Source organism: Polypterus senegalus, chromosome 3 (genome assembly GCF_016835505.1).
Source record: "Polypterus senegalus isolate Bchr_013 chromosome 3, ASM1683550v1, whole genome shotgun sequence".
NCBI lineage: Eukaryota > Metazoa > Chordata > Cladistia > Polypteriformes > Polypteridae > Polypterus > Polypterus senegalus.
The window spans coordinates 212,865,000-212,883,013 of NC_053156.1; the positions used below are offsets into that span (position 1 = coordinate 212,865,000).

Sequence of the window (18,014 nt, forward strand, 5' to 3'; positions counted from 1 at the left end):
TATGATTTTAAGAAACTGGTTATTTCCCCTAATTGAGCGATACAGAGCAATTCTTTGAAAGAGTTAACACTAAATGACTGATGAAGGGATAAAAGTACAATAAAACAAGAAGGAATGGTCCTTGCACTTTGTACATGACTCTCTAAATATATTCATAATTACTTAATGATTGTAACACTCAAAACAGCATAGACGCTTCTAGAGTTGCAAATTTTGCTGTCACTGGATGTGATTAGAAAAAGAAATGGTGCTATTATCAAAATAAATGACGTTAATGATGACAGCTGCATTATTATTCACTTATGTATTTGACTGTGAAGGAATCCGTATACAGGTGAGGATAACGAATAAACTAAATAGATAATTTATAAAGGAAGCACAGCCTTATTGTTTAAAATTCAATAGACGAAATTAGCATTGTGCACCTACATAGTTGGTATAATATATTTTGAATTTCAAAATAGTGGTTTTGGAAATTTTGGCTATAGATGAAAAGTAATTTTGTATACATTAATATTTACATAATTTCTAATCTAAATACAGTAGCAAAATGAACTCATTATTAACAACATATTTAATCTAATTACAGCACCAATATTGGTTTACTAAATTTATTAATCCATACCTAATAATAACGCAGGATTCGGCAGATGTAAGTGTCTTACTTTGTACAAATGAGTATTTAATCAGTCATGTTAGTAAGATAACATCTAATATTAAAGTAATATAAACACCAAATCTCAAAATAAGTATCCATTTAAACCTGAATTTAGCTTATATTATAATAACATTAGCATTCTCCCGAGCATTCACTGCTAGATGCATAATAGTCCTTGTCTTTCATTAGCAGTGTAAGTGAAGTCATTTATTAAGCTGTCAAGGCCTGGTTTGCGAAGATACTGTTATGTAAAAGGCTGTTTACATGCTTGAATGCCACTGTTACATGGTGAAACTACTGGGATTTGATTTACACACTGATGTTGAAGAAATTACAACTACTTGTGGCTACTGTTAATATAGACAATTAAGTGTCAATTATAACACTGCATTAAAAGCAATGCAAAGTGAGACAATGCTTACTTTTTTTCTTATTTTTTTTAATCATCTCTCTTAATTTTTACCGCTGTAAATGAGTAGGATAGAGCTTTTGACTTGATGTCATAAAGTAAAAGTGGATTATGAACAAACTAAACAAAAATAAAATATACTATTTTTTCTTTTTGAAGTCCTGTCTTTAGTTAATTATTCACAGATTCAAAGCACTCAGATTTTCCATCTTTGTGCGAAGTTACGTTCAAGTGCATAATGACCAAGACTTATTGACAATACACACACATCTGTATTTGGTCTCATCATGGCAGTGGTGACTACAATGATAGTACTGATACTTATCTTTCTTGCTTCTAGTAACATCCAGGAAAAGCAATTAAATGAAATAAAACTCACTTTGCAAATACTGTACATAATATTAAAAAAACAAGTAAAATGATCTTTTGTTGTGGAATCACATCACAATCCATCACAGTTTACACTGTAGTGACTGCCAATGGTCAGCCACTCAACTGAAACATCTGGATTAAAAGGACCTTCCAAAGCAATTCCTTTACAGCGAGTGTAGTATGAAAACCTCTTACACTCGTGTGTGCACAACGCTTCCTGGTGATGTTAGCAAATCCTGCCAACTACAGAAAGTTTTTTTTGTCATGGACTCACACCACGATCCATCTCAGGTCATGCATTTTGCAATGTGTTTACAATTGGTGGTTAGCTGCCGACCCGCAACATCTGGATTACAAGGGCTCCCATAAGCAGTTGCTTTAGAGCAGGGGTCTCCAACTCCAGTCCTGGAGAGCTACTGTGGCTGCAGGTTTTCATTCTCATGTCATTCTAGTCTTAATTAGTGACCAAATTTTTGATGCTAATTAACTCTTTGCCTTAATTTTAATTGATGCACAACTTAAGACTCTAGCCCCTTAATTATTTCTTTTTTCCTTAATTAGCAACCAAACAATATTAAGATACAATATGTACCAACACATAAACAACAACCTGCATCCATCACATAGTAACTGAAAATAAAAAGGTGAAGGCCTCAGTAATGTTGATCTGCTCAGGTCCACAAAACATTTTGACAGCGCTCTTAAAAAGGAAATCAACAGTTTTGTAAATGTCTGCCATGGCCGACTGAGCACCATAGAATTAAATAACGGGTTTAATTAGCAACTTGATTTGTCTTCAAATTAAGAAACTGAATGAAGTGAGGTTGGTTGGAGCTTGAAGCCCTGACTTAGTTGGTCATCTATTGGCAAACTTCACATCAAATTTATGTCTCCAGGACTGGAGTTTAAGACCCATGCTTTAGACTGACAAGACTAAGAAAACTCATGTTTGGGCACAAAGGGACTGCTTGTATGCATTGCAAGTGCTTCTTGGTGATGTCAACTGAGCTCTCCCTGGTACTAAGCCCCTACTTGCTGCACAGCTCCACTACTAGAAAATTGGAAGGCAGAAAAGTGTTAGATTGATTGAATAAATATGACAGGTGTGACAGATAGGGGGCAATGTTGTCCCCTTGAACCCTCGGACCAGACGCCAGACACCAGATAAAAGTCCCTATAATTATTTTATTATAATAATAATGTGCACAAAGCACCTCCACCTGCACTATACTCAATAAACAATTAATAAACCAATACAGACACGTCACCCTTCCTCCCAACTCAGCTCACTGCTGGGATCTCTCACGGTCCTTTTATACTTCTTGACTCGGAAGTGTTTCTCTCTCTGTCCATGTGACTTTGTAACACTTCTAGGTCAGGTGAAAACTCCTTTTTCTTCAACCTGGAAGTACGTCATTTCTTCTGTCCCTGTGACTGGGACGTACTTCCGGGCTGTATGTATTTCGCCAAATATTGCCAGGCCAGCAGCATTTATAACATTGCCACCGTCATCCCGCTATTCTCCCTCTGTGGTACTGGAAATACTTGGGAAATTCTTCCTCCACCCCTTTTTCCACTGAGGAGGGTTCCACAGCCACCTCTGAACACTTAGCTCCCTTTTCTACTTTATCAGGAGACCCCTGTTTCTCTTTTGGGATCTCCTTTTTAATCTGGGGCTTGTCTCTCTATGGGTATGAGAATGCCTCCTTACTGTTTGTATCCCCTTCGATTTATGAATGACCAGTGGCGGCGTCTTTAGAACTGCATCGCTCTGGGAGACAGCACTATTCAGCTGCTCTGTCTCGATTGATCTTTCCCCTGCCCACTCGGTCATTACACCCGACTCTCTTGTAGGGTTCGCGGAGAATTGGCACCTGCTACTAATCAATCGCGGGCCCGTTTCACTCTGCGTTCCTCTATTATGTACGATACTGGTGATTCTTACCTTTACCGCCGAATCAATTAATACAGGAGGCACCCAAGAAAACCGCTGCAGGTACTCCTCTAGCCTCTTAATAGGCACTTCAGCTGCTGCTCCCAAGTCTGCGACGATCTTCTGTATTGTCTGCACCACCTGTAAAAAACTACTCGCTGGCTGGATTAATTTCTCCAGCTAGTGCATGTCCATAATATTTAATTCGGCATTATTCACCTTACCTTCCGGCCGGGAGCCAATGAGCACACCCGCTCCTGGCACGTGCTTGGTTGGGCTGCGCACAGGTGTCTGGGAAATGGAGTTCTCTTTTTCAGAGGACCGGGTCGCCATCTTTGGCTGACTGTAATCCACCCGTATCAATTTGTCGGCGGACCAATCAGTCATTACCTGGACCTCCTTACCTTTTTGTGGGGTGAGCGATGCTTCGCTTGCCTCCTCCTTCCCCTTCGGAAAGTTCAAGTCCGTCTTTGTTTGGGCGAGGTCGTCAGCAGTGTTACACGGACCTTCTCCTTCCCAGAATCCCCTAGGGTAGGTCACGTGTTCCTCGCCGGCACCCAAGATGTGGAAGTCTTTGTTTTTTCTTGTTGGCTCGAACGAGAGCGCACCACCGTCTTCGGGAGTTTCTTCTGCCTCCCACAGAGCCTTCGGATGACCTTCTCCAAGGTATGTGCACAGGACAAAATGAGTTAATTTAAAGATGTGATCAACTAGATCGCCGGCACATACCTTGTTGTAGTTATCCTCATCCTGAGGCCTCTCCTGACCTGTGTAGTCGCTGGGAAGCTCATCCCGAGCATCGGACGTAGTGAGCATAGGTCCTCCGTTGGGGCTGCCGCTCTGCTTAGCCTTTTTCTTTCCCATGACGGACTTGGTGAACGTGGGTTGTGGCGATTTTCTGCGTGTCGTGACGCTGTCTTCTTGGGGTTTTTCTGTTCACAGAAAATTTTTTGCAGTTTCTCTGCCAAACCGATGGCCAGAGAATCCTGCCGACTATGCCACAGTGACCAATAGGGGGCGCTGTTGTCCCCTTGAACCCTCGAACTAGATGGCAGACACCAGATAAAAGTCCCAATAATTATTTTATTATAATAATAATGTGCACAAAGCACCTCCACCTCCACTATACTCAATAAATAATCAATAAACTAATACACAATAACAAATCCTCCACTCCCAGACACGTTGTCACCCTTCCTTCCAACTCAGCTCACTGCTGGGATCTCACAGTCCTTTTATACTTCTTGCCCAGGAAGTGTTTCTCTCTCTGTCCATGTGACTTTGTAACACTTCCGGGTCAGGTGAAAACTCCTTTTTATTCAACCTGAAACCGTCATTTCTTCTGTCCCTGTGACTGGGATGTACTTCCGGGTTGTATGAAAAATATAAGTCCTTGATCCTTCCTGCAGCATCCTCTGGCGGCCCCCATGGTATCCAGCAAGGCTGTGAGTTAAAACTCCAAGGTCCATGATGCCCTGCTGGAATTCAGGGCATGTCCACGTTGTAGGGAACAAGTCTTCATGACACCATAGATTATTTGTACAGCAATTCCTGCATTAAACTGAGCTTTAATTATTGTCCCTATCCAAATATTGAGAATTTTGTTAATTAACAAATTACTACATTTTCAAAGATACATTCCAATATTTACTTGAAAAATCAATACATTGTTTGCTTAAAATAATTCTATGGCAGTTTCAGACACCAGCAGCTGCTCTGTAATCTTGAATCCCAAAAATATTTCTTCAAATGCAGTATTATTTGAACAATAGAAAGAATCTAAGGGGTCTAATCCTTTAGCAGAGACTTAAGTTCAATAACACCATTCAAAGTTTGATCTAATAAAAATGAGCAGATATGTTAGCACTAAAATTAGGCAGATCACATCAAAAACAAAATGTGTAATATACAAGTTACATTTTCATTTCTGAATACAGAAATCAACTTCATGAAAGATGAAATCACAATAGTAAAGGTGAAGGAGCAAAACCTACAGGACTTTGTAATTTTAAAACATTATGTCATTATGAAAAATCAGCCATATCAAGTCCAAATAAAAGGTCTCTCTAATTTCAAATGCTAGCATAATGAAATAAACTCTTAGAACCCAGATCTTTCAAAAGGAACTGAGAACTTTGTATTGACTGGTGCCATCCTTGCTGCTTTTTACTGAGGCTTTATTTGAATCAATTACTGATCCAAAACTACATTTGACTGAAATGAGGTGAACTTTTCTACTGGTTTGCATCTAAAAGCATAGCTTATTTAAATTATTTGAATTATATTTGGGGCCAGATCTTTATAAGAAAGATATTATCCATTGTAGGTGCCTAGACTACTTATTTATAGCACTACCCAGACTCCAGCTTTGCAGACATAAATTGCAGACAGTTTATTATGCAGTATTTAGCTTAGCTCAGAGTTATATATGTGTTTTTGTGTTTTGTTTGGTTTTGAAACATGAGGATCCCGTTTCTGACGTTTATTTGTTACTTTAACTCTTTTGAATTATAAGCATGTATGTCAAGTGCTAACACAAGTACAATTAAGGACCACATTAAATCTGAAAAAGAAAAGGGAAGACACTTGTGACTGTTGTAAAAGTATAAGAAATCAGATTTTGAGTGATTTTTAATTATTTATTTCAATTATCAAGAAAAGGTCTATAACAGGATCTCAAATTATGTAATATATTTGCTTTCTAATGTTTGCCATTAAATCTAAATCAAATATACGCATATTGCCATTTTGCAAACCTAAACTTTTCTAAGATGTCACATTTTACACCACAAGACCTGTTTCGATTGTGTCATGTATATACAAATTTCTGTTCAACGGATATGATTTACATCCCTCTTTCTTTAAGTCTTGTTGCTTTCCTTAATCAGACATTCAAGCCCTTACATCATTCTTTCTTAGCACAAACCCCCTAAGAGTGTCCATGTTCATTTGACATTGGCGTCAACTAGACTAATGGCAGAGCACTGTGCTCTGCATGTTCAAACTACCCATAAGCCGTTGCAAACGTGTGGTATTGCATCAATTTTACAGTGTAATTTCAACTGGGGAAAGAGGCATATTTAAGCATGGCTTATTCAGCTAAGTTTCGATTTTGTTAACTCGCTTCATGGAATATCCCCCTGGTTTATGACTTTATTCGTTTTTTTTTCTCCTTTACGGTTTAATTTTTACATAATTGTGTTATGGAGTTTATTTTACTTTCTTTGTTTAATACCTCATATATTAAATTATAATAATATTAATAATATTAAATATGTAACATTTGACTGTTTATAATTTACTTTTCAGCTGCAGTGCTATCTTTGTTTTAATACGCACATCACCATTAAATGTTTTGGTCATCAGGACACAGCTAGGTGCAGTTACAGGAAGTCACGTCAGTATAATGTTATTAAGAGTGACAGTATTTAAACCAACAGCACAGTTAACCATCCAAGTTTTTACAAAAAGCATTAGTAAAAAAGTTAGTGAGTGTTACAGAATTTATGTCAACAAAGTTTGGCGCATGTTAATTGACTATGGTTTTTTGAATTGCATTTTACCTTTGGAGTTCACATCTTTTGGTCTCCTTGTTTCTGACTTTTGCCTGTCATTTGACATCATTGGAATTTTTCATCCATTTCTTGGTCCTGTACAGTAAACAACTTCCCACTGTCTGCCCTGGCAGTCAGTATAGTCAGTCAGTCAGTCATTGTCCAACCCGATATATCTTAACACAGGGTCACGGGGGTCTGCTGGAGCCAATCCCAGCCAGTACAGGACACAAGGCATGAACAAACCCCTGGCAGGGCGCCAGCCCACCGCAGGGCACACACACACACACCAAGCACACCCAGGGGTCAATTTTGGATCACCAATGCACCTAACCTGTATGTCTTTAGACTGTGGGAGGAAACCTTAGCACACGGAGGAAACCCACGCAGACACGGGGAGAACATACAAACTCCACAAAGGGAGGACCCGGTAAGCGAACCCAGGTCTCCTTACTGCGAGGCAACAGTGCTACCACTGCACCACCGTGCTGCCCCCAGTCAGTACAGTTACAACCTTATTACTGTTTCTTTGATGCATGGATCATTCTATTTATTATGCTTCTTTGCTTACAGTATGTATGCATTCAAATTCACATACCTTTCTACAAAATTCAGTTGAATAAGCCTCAGAATTATGGTAAATTAAACTTAGGTTGTTTGAACCCTGCTTATTCTCATTATGTTAAAGCTCATTCTGATATTTGTGAACTATGCATTTCTTTAAGGTGCAATTACATGACTGGTATTTTCTTTATATATTATATTATTCCATCAACATTGTCTATGCATAACAATAACTTTCACTTTCTTCCTTATACTGATGACACCCAGCTGTAATTTATCTGTAAGCCCCAAAAAATGTCAGAATCAGACTTGCTGAAAGACAGCACATTTAATGAATGTCATTGCTTTAAATGAAGTTTATTGATTTCAATGCGTGTTTGTGTTCAATTTGTGTGTTATAATGCACTGCATTAAATCGACTCACATAAGTGACATGAGTTAAACCAAATTTTAAAAATGTCTTTATCCTAAAAAAAGAACCAAGAGAACAAGTTTTTGCATGAACCAAAAGAAGATTCACTGAGAAAACACACAGATATGGGTAAAATCTTCAAATGTATTGAGATGTATTGATGTATGACTACCGCGCAAGAGCACCTGTTATTTACGATGATCCTTGTTTGATACATTGCCATGGATGACTTGTGTAGTAAATGGGTTACAGTTACTCATCTAGTAACTAAAGTCAATAGTGGTTCCATTTAGTGGCAAAACTGAACACAGAACTTGCTATTCTCTGTCACAGATGGAGTGTATAACTGAAACAGACATTCAGTCCCATGTGCTAGAAACAAGGTGTAATGGCAGTGGGCAAAAAATCTTTTCATTTTTAAGTATGAAAAATGCAGGCTAATGGTGAAAAGAGTGTTAAATGCCACAATTTAATTGCATGTTAGGGATACTTAACGGTATTTATATTTTTTTTCTTCGGTAAGTTAATGATGCTTGCAACAGGGCTAGCAAAGTCCTGGAACATGGTATGCAGTAGTCTCTCAGTTTATTCAAGCATCTTTAGGACAGGGTGGAACAAGCTATTGAGAGTAAATATTGAACATTCAAGGATGAACAGAGGACCAGCTTGCATATTAATTAAAGTGCCCCCAATTAGTAAACGTTCTCCTCTTGCTTCACCTTTATATGTTTTTATTGAATTTGTCTTAAAGTAATCTAAGATCCAAAAATATCCATAAAAATGATTTTGGTTGTGTTTCAGCTGGAAAAGAAGACTACCATTTTCTCAGCTGCATTAAAGCCAATATTTTCAAAGCAAAAGTCTTCCAGTTTACACTTTTTACATTGTGATTTTGTCAAATTGTTTCCAACTGGTCAGAGCACATATTGAATCTTTAAACAATAAATCATGTTTAATTCCTTGAAACCTGATAAATATTTAATAATTTATTTTTTTCTAGTAGTTGTGCCAATGAAGCAGCAAATTGAAGTCCCCAAAATGAAGGCCACTACACAAGCTGAAAGACCAGGTAAAAACAACTTTCCATAAATCTATAATAAGCTAAGCCACCAGTCCTAACAGGTCCAGTTTCTGTTTAGGAATTGTAATTTGACATGTTGATATGAAGGTCACGTTGTACAGTAAGTGTTTACTTCAGGCCAGAATTTTTTCTCTTTTAGTATTTATAAAAGAGAATATACCATATTGTTAAACATAGATTTAGATTTTTGATTATAAAAATCTAATGGAATCTACAGAAATTTAGAACACTCTGAAAAAGTTTTTTTATATAATTACTCCTTAGAAATATGGAAATGTATGTAGTATATCCAAAATATACTTTCATGGATATTTAAATATATTTTCTTGTACAGCAAGGGATATCTAAGATGCTGTTTGGAATACAGCAAATGAAATCAAACCTTTGGTTTTGATATATTACAAATACAATTGAAAATCTCAATAGTATAGTTTGTTTAGAGTTATGCTTAAAATAACTTCCTTTAAAAAAGTGATCTGTGTAACACTTTAGTTTAAGTATTGTAAAAATGCATCTATTACTCATTTACCGCTATCTAACAAGACCTCAGCAAACACTTCTTTAGGTCTTCATAACACTTACAAAGCATCAGTAAAGTGTTTATTCATCTCTGCAACTTGACACAGCAACAAAACTTCACTTTCGGGTGGTCTGAGGTGGCTTAACTGAGACACATTTGTTTTGATATTACATATTTAGTATGAGACCTGTGAATCCTTCATAATAACAATGAGAAGTCAAGCAAAATGACATCATTTATTGGCTAAATAAAAAGATTACAATATGCTTAATGTGATGCCTGTGTAAACTCATTCTTTGTTCTTCATATTAACAAGTACTTTTACAATCTTGTCAATATGCCCCACTGCACAGAGATGAATAACCAATCTACTGATGCTTTTTTGTAAGTGTTATGAAAACCCAAAGAAGCCTAAGGTCTTGTTACATAAGAGTTAATGAGTAATAGATGGATTTTTGCAGTACCTAAACTAGTGTTGCCATGAATTAAGTTTTTGTCTGTGCTAAGATATCTAAAATTGTAAGTATCAGGAGTAATTTGTATCTATCTACTATGTGTATGTACTTTACATACATACCACATATTGTGTTAATGTTTTTACATAAGGTTTTGTAGGTATCAACGTTTATGATTCATTTTTTTGCATTTCTATTATGGATGAAAATGAAAGCTTCACAGTGGTAAAGCAGTTAGCCCTGCTTTCTAATAACCCGATAAACCAAAGTAGTTTTGTGAAATTGGGCATTTCTACATGGATTTTGCAAATAAATTGAACATAATATAACACCCAATTAAGGGTTTCGGGGCACTACAGCCCAGCAGCTTAAGGTTCAAGGCAGTTACAAGCCTTGGGTAATGTGTCAGCCCATTTCTGGGTCAAATTATACACACACTCACACTAGCAAGGGTCCAGTGTGGAATCATCCTAACCCACTCCATCGTTGGGTATGCAGGAGGAAAACCAGAGTACCAGAAATGGGCAAAATGTGTTTTCCAAGTTTGATAAAGCACTGGAAAATGGAAAGGGATGGTTGTTGCTGTGGTTAGCACTGCAGCTTTACTGCTCCAGAATCCAGAGTTTAATTTAGGGCAGAACACTGGTGGTATGGAATTTACACATTCTTCAACTGTGTTAATGCTCTAATTGCCTTAAGCAGGTTACTTCAAAAACTGTACTTATATTTAGAAAGAGGTTGAAACACATGAGTAATAATCCCATCCACAGTCTTCATTAGTCCAGTGCTAAAAGGTTCTTCTCTTGTGATATGTTAGTAATGTATTGATGCTCACAGTCCTGAGACCTTAGAAGATGTTGGTGCAGTTTTACAGCCACTACTTGTTTGTGTTTTATAGCCTACTTTGTATTGAAAAGTGTGTTATGCTTCTGATAGTGTTTTGAACAACAATACATTTATATAGCCAAAAGGTTATGGACACCTGACCATCACATATACAGTATATATACAAGTTTTTGGATGTCACATTCTAAAATAAGGGACATTAATATGGAGTTGCCACAACATGGCAGCCAGCCTCAACTCTTCTGGGAAGGCTTTCCTCAAGATTTTGGAGTGTGTCTGTGGGAATTTGTACCCATTCAGGTAAAATAGCATTTGTGATGTCTTATACTGATGTTGGATAAGAATACCAGTCTTGAAATTGGCACTCCAATTCATCCCAATGGTGTTGACTAGGTTTGACGTTCGGGCTTTGTGCACGTTACTTGAGTTTCTTCACACAAATCTTGTCAAACCATGTCTTTATGGACTTGGCATTATGCACAGGGGCACAGTCATGCTGGAACTGATAAGGGCATTATCCAAATTGATGCCACAAAGATAGAAGTGTTGAATTGTCTAAGATATAATTTTGTGCTCTAGCACAATATTAATGTTAATATTACCCTTCATTGGAACCAAGGAACCTTGCCCAAATCCTGAAAAAAACAGCCACAGACCATTATCTCTCCTCCTCCAAACTTTATAGTAGACACTATGCAGTCCAGAAGGTAGCGTCCTCCTAGAATCTGGAAAACTTGTATTGATCCATCAGGCTAGCAGATAGTGAAGGGTGACTCATTACTCCAGAGAACATGTTTATGCTGAGTCCAATAGTAGTGTGCTTTACACCATTTCAACTTATGCTTGATATTGTGTATAATGATCTCAGGCTAATGTGCAGCTGCTCAGCCTTGGAAACCTGTTTCATAAAACTCCCAACACACATTTCATGTGTGGATGTTGCTTCCAGAAGCAGTTGGTAACTCTATTGTATGTGATGCAACAGAGAATAGGTGCTTCAGTACTTGGTGGCGCCGCTCTGTGAGTTTCCGTGGTCTACCATTCTGTGGCTGAGCTGTGGTTGCTCATAGATGCTTCCACTTCACAATAATAGCACTTACAGCTGACTGGGGCAGATTGAGTAAAGCAGAAATTTCAAGTAGTGGTATTTCAAAAGTGGCATCCTATGACAGTGTCACGTTTATAATCACTGTGCAGTTCAGGATCGCCCATTCTACTGCCAGTGTTTGTCAATAGAGATTGCCTGACCATGTGTTTGATTATAGACACCTGTTAAGAACAAGTGCAGGTGAAACACTTCTCTTTGCATCTTTGGCAACATGTGTGCTCAAGACAAAGTCAAACTCTAGCTTCTGATTAAAGCTGCGAGTGGGGCCATTGGGTAGAATAAAAATCAGGGCAACCACTATATGAACTCCTGGTACTCTAAAAGCTCCATCAACTCCTCCACAATCCCACACACCCACTACATTATAAATTCAATTTAGGTCTGTTGCATTACACAGAATCTTAAAATTTTGACTAAAAACTTATAGATTTAAAAGGTTGTCTGTACCCTCAACAGTTAAAGACAACAGGTAAATGGAATTCATGTCCATCACTGACATGGAAGATTCATGCAAGGTACTGTACAGATGGGTGCAATTTTTTTAGTATATATATTTACATATGTATACTGTATATGTTTAATATATGTATGCATATTGGTGTCCAGATATATGTGTTTCCTTATTATGTATTTATCCTTCTTTGTCTTTTTACATTTAAAACCTATATCTATGTCTTTCGTTTTGATACATAAGCTAAATTAATTTCCTATATAGAATAATAAAGTTAAAGTTGAGTTGAGCTGTATAATATATCTAGAAACTATTTGAAATATATCAAAGTAAATTTGAATTTATCTCAATGCTTATACTGTATTTATAAATTGCATCAGTCACTCCAAAACATTTAAGTATTATAAAATCCATCCAGCATTATCAGGTTAATTTCACCAGGTTCTCCCTTAATGCTTAGTTTGCATCTCCAACCCCATCAAAAGGTGATTTACTAAGCAAACACAACTATGTTAAAATAAATTTGCAAAGTTACAGTACATGATTAGTAATCGGTGGTTGACCTGGTGGTTTAGTAGTTAATGCTGGGTTAGCCTCATTACTGTGCAGAGGTTGCACATTTTCTCCATTGTAAGAAACATTTGTAAATGTTAACATTATGAACTAAATTTTATATAGTGTTTATTTTAAACTATGCATGATTTATATAAATATATAGTCATGAGTGATTTAATGTGTTAGAATCTTCCATCCTACTTAACGTGGCACAGGGAGATCACTACTATACCCATGTCTACATGTTGTTTTCTGGGTACTCCAGTTTTATCCCACAATTCAATGAAGTATATGTTAGGTTAGTTGGCAACACTAAATTGACTCTGTACGAGTGAGCACGCATGCCTGCATGCCACAATATTGTAGAGTCTTTCTTGTCCAGTGTTGGATTCTGCCATGCTCCTGGTTTTCACAATGGATGCACGATTGAAAGTTTTATCAACAAATCAAATAGCAATTCAATGAATTAATATAAGCTTCTGGCCTATTTAGTATACAGCACAGATTCATAATACATCATTTATCCAATCATTAATTGATTTTGTTCCCTGTTTATTAATAATAATAATAATAATAATTCTTTGCATTTATATAGTGCTTTTCTCAGTACTCAAAGTGCTCAGCAATTACAGGTTAAGGGCCTTGCTCAAGGGCCCAACAGAACAGAGTACCCTTTGGCATTTACAGGATTCAAACTCAGAGTTATGAGGAACCCTTGTCTATCCCAACAGCACTTGGTACAAGGTGAGAAACAACCAATGAGAGTCCATTATAGGAAAATGACCTGTTTACAGGTTCTAAACATTATTTTGGTTATTGGAGGGTGAAACTTCAGCATCCTAGGTTCACGTCCCAGTCAATTCACTTCCAGTGTAGATTATGTTCATTCTTCCTTTATCCTTATAGTTATATGGTTTCCTCTCGCATCCCAAAGACTTAGGTTATTAACAGCTCATCTTTTCTTTTCTGTGTGTTCTGGATGATTTGAAACAACCCAGGAAAGAACTGAAAAGTTTTGTACTTTATTTGTAGATAGCCGAGTGATGGAGGAGGCTCATTGCTTTTTCACTCCAAGGGCAGTACTTTCTCTATCTTGCAAATATCTTATGGCTTTCATGACTCATTTTAAAATGCTGTTGATGACTCACATTATGTAGTCTCTCAGACAGAATTTCACCACTAGAACTGCAGAATATTTTTGCATTTAAAGGGTTGTGTGCACTTACTGTAAATATAGAGATTATATCTGCCATCTTCAAAATCTATGAAGCATTCAGATCAATTTTACCTTGAAATTAATTTTTGAATTGATTTCATCTTGTATGTTTTTTACGTTTCTGCCTTGAACATTTATTTCCAATATTGAACAGGGTATTTTATAACCAAATAAATACTTTCTGACATCAGCAGCCATTTGGATTATTTGTGAAGTTTCACACATTCTCTTTCCTGTCACTTTCATTTCTGCACCTTGATTTTATATAAATGTGTCTACAACATAATGTTATATAGAATGAAATGTATGCATTAGCATAGAAAATATTATAGTTCTGACTGATGTATCTGAATTACAATTAAAGTAAAATCCACAAACCTGCATATCAAAAAAGACCTGCATGTCTTTACAGACAAAAAATAGTGCCTTTAACTAAAGATTTGATTAGGTCTCTCAGGTTATGCTTGAATGTTGCATTCACAAAGCAATACTTAATGAATATATAAATACAAAAAATGCACAGCATTAGTAATGTCTTCATTCTTAAAACACAAAAGATTTTCAGAGTGTTTTGCTTTTCTGTCAGTGTAATTTGAATGTTAGCTTACCTTCTGATGACCTCCAGCAATATTTTTTCAGATATTCCTTTAAAGCAAAAGAGTCTATTCAGTAGTAAAGATAACTAGAAAACTGCAAGGCTCTTTGAACAGGGTCCATTCATCTTCAAAAATAAGAATAATTTATTATAATCCTAGTTTATATAAGAGTGTCCCGGTAATATACAGTACAGTATATACTAATTTTGAATTTGAACTATTCATATACAGATCATGTGAATGGCAGTACTGTACTGAATTTAATGTTAAAAGTCTGGAATGTTCCTAGGGTCCATGGACGGTGAAAATGAATCACTATCAGTGAAGCAGAATAGTGTAGACTAGAATTGTTGCATGTGAACCACAAAATTTATATTTCCAGTCCACAGTTGTCCAGTTTTCTTGTTTTGTGGTTTAGGCAATAATGCTCAGACTTCCTGATATTTTTGGTATTCATTAAAGAATAAGAAAAAAATAATGAATACATTTATCGAAATTTACTTGAATGTAGATGAGTATATGAGTGGGCCCCCTCTAACAGATGAACAAGTCAAGTCTAGTTGGGAAGCATACACTGGTACAGTGCGTTGCCGCACCCACTACATGACAAAACAACTCGGGATTCTGGTTTGCAACCCCCCAGGTACTTAACAGATGAACACTGTTTTCTAAATCTAGGTTTTGCCCAGCACCCAGTGCTGGTGGCATAGACTCTGCCTGGTTTAAGAATGTTTTGTTATTACAGGTTAGGCACAGTTTTCCTTTTTTAAAGAAATTCTGTAATTTCATATTTTAAAAATGATTCTGAACTAAGCAAGACTAAAAAGAATTTTGTTTACTTAATATTCTGTGACAGAACTTCAAGTGGATCAAAAGACAAAAAAGTTCAAATGTATTTGGAAAGATTTTTGAGCTCCTGTTGCTGTTCAATGTCTGTCCTGGAGGGCTGTAGTGGCTGCAGATATCTGTTCCAATCTAGCAGCTTAATTAGAAAACACTCCTTTCCAATAACAGATCTTACTTAGCATCATGACCTGCTAGTGTTACCTAACTCTGAAATGTCAGGTTATTCTTAAATTGTAGATTTTTTCCCCCTTTTTTTAATTTTTATTTATTTAATTTGAAGAAAATCACATTGCATATGATCAAGTTGAAATTATACAGCACATGACTTCATAATCAAACTGAAAGAAAGAAGAAAAGAAAAAAAAACAGTAGGTAAAAAAAAAAGACAAAATCTAACAAAACATAATTCATCTCCCACCCAAGAGACAGAGAGAAGAGCCAAGAGCATAGTGTAGTTAGGAAAAAAAAGAAAACAAAATGTTGTTTTTTCCCCCTATGAATACTAACTCTAAAAATGTATTAATTATATTATTAATATTATTAATTATATATATTCAAATATATGTTATATTTATATTATTTCATAATTATGGGTGGCGCAGTGGGTAGCGCTGCTGCCTCGCAGTTCGGAGACCCGGGTTCACTTTTACCAGGTCCTCCCTGAATGGAGTTTGCATGTTCTCCCCGTGTCAGCATGGGTTTCATCCAAGTGCTCCGGTTTCCTCCCACAGTCCAAAGACATGCAGGTTAGGTGCATTGGCGATCCTAAATTGTCCCTAGTGTGTGCTTGGTGTGTGGGTGCCCTGCGTGGGGTTTGTTTCCTGCCTTGCGCCCTGTGTTGGCTGGGATTTGATGGATTAAAGGCCAGAAGTCCACGTGACCATCATCATCAAGTCCTTCCATGAGAACCCTGAATACAATGAGGACTGATCATTTATGTTAGGTAGAATGCCTAGAGGGGGCTGGGTGGTCTCATGGCCTGGAACCCCTGCAGATTTTATTTTTTTTCCAGCTGTCGGGATTTTTTTTTGTTGTTTCTGTCCTCTCTTGCCATCGGACCCTACTTTTATTCAATGTTAATTAGTGTTCTTTGATTTTAATTCTTACTTTGTCTTTTTTCTCTTTCTTCATCATGTAAAGCACTTTGAGCTACATTATTTTTATGAAAATGTGCTATATAAATAAATGTTGTTGTTGTAGATTGGCTCCAGCAGACCCCCGTGACCCTGTAGTTAGGATATAGCGGGTTGGATAATGGATGGATGGATATTACATAATTATTATATTTAAAAAATTTTTTAATGGATCCTCTAAGCAAGAATAAGTGTTTTTCCAATTTCTAATAGTATATAACATCAGTTACACACTGATTTACAAAAGGTGGTCTGGGATTCTTCCATTTAAGCACTGCAAGTCTATGTGCTAATAGTGTGGCATAAGCGATTACAATCAATTTGTTCTTCTCCACTTTAAGGTAAAAAAATAAGGTAACTGAAACATAATTAATTTACACTTTGTAATGAGCGCAGCAATAGTGAAAATAGGCAGATACATACATGTAGTCCATTGCAAGTACTGTGCTCCACATGTTTGAGATGTGACTCTGTCTGTGATGATATCTTCTGTCATTTTAACTATTGCATCACTATATGACATAACAGTAAATTGATAAGATAAGCATTGTTGTCTATTGATATACAACGTGTTAAAACTTTGTGGCTATTTGTCATGGCATATTTGTATCTACATTTAGATAATAATGTGAAATTTCTTTAGTTATGAAAGTGCAGTCAGAAGATGGATGTTGTGCAGCCTCATCTGTGCATCTGCTGGTGGTATTAGACATGTTTACTGATTCAGGTGTTTCGATTACTGAAATCAGCATCTCCTGTGGATCTTCGTTATCAGCTCTCTTAACGGCAGATCTTTTGATGGAGTGTGACACACATTTAAATGCATATTTTGCCGTTCATATTTTCATGAATATAGCTGCCAATTCTTTTAAGCTTATATCGACTCCTACACTAGAGTTGTAACAGTGAACAACAGAGAGTACACACAGTATCTGTTATAACGTATCGTTCACTTTTATCACTCGTTATCGATATCTTCAAATGCCATTGTATAATAGTTTTTTCTCTTGCATTGGATTGGTTTAGAAATGTGACAGTGATCCGTATATTATATGTCCGTCTTCAGAGAGACTGCATATCTGGAGACAGGAGAACAAGAACTGACTATCCAGAGATTGGACCAAAGTTATACTAAATGAAACATATAAGAGTACTAGCACTAAAGCACTGGAAGTGCTTTTTAGATTTTTGTAAAACAAAGGCATAACATATCAGAGTTGAGATCATGGACAAGCACAGGAGTCAGACCACCACAAAAGAATTCAATTCAAACATTCAGATTGTCAAAAGCCCAATACTGTACTC

General features: G+C 36.7%; 1 protein-coding gene across 1 annotated transcript in view; it reads left to right on the plus strand.

Annotated features, from left to right (window-relative positions):
• The window catches only part of trdn (triadin), a 251,814-nt gene that overhangs the window by 189,955 nt on the left and 43,845 nt on the right, over window positions 1-18,014 (plus strand). The window contains exon 10 of the mRNA XM_039749803.1: window positions 8,903-8,971. Within this exon, the coding sequence (XP_039605737.1) occupies window positions 8,903-8,971 (69 nt within the window). The remainder of the gene's footprint in view (window positions 1-8,902; window positions 8,972-18,014) is intronic.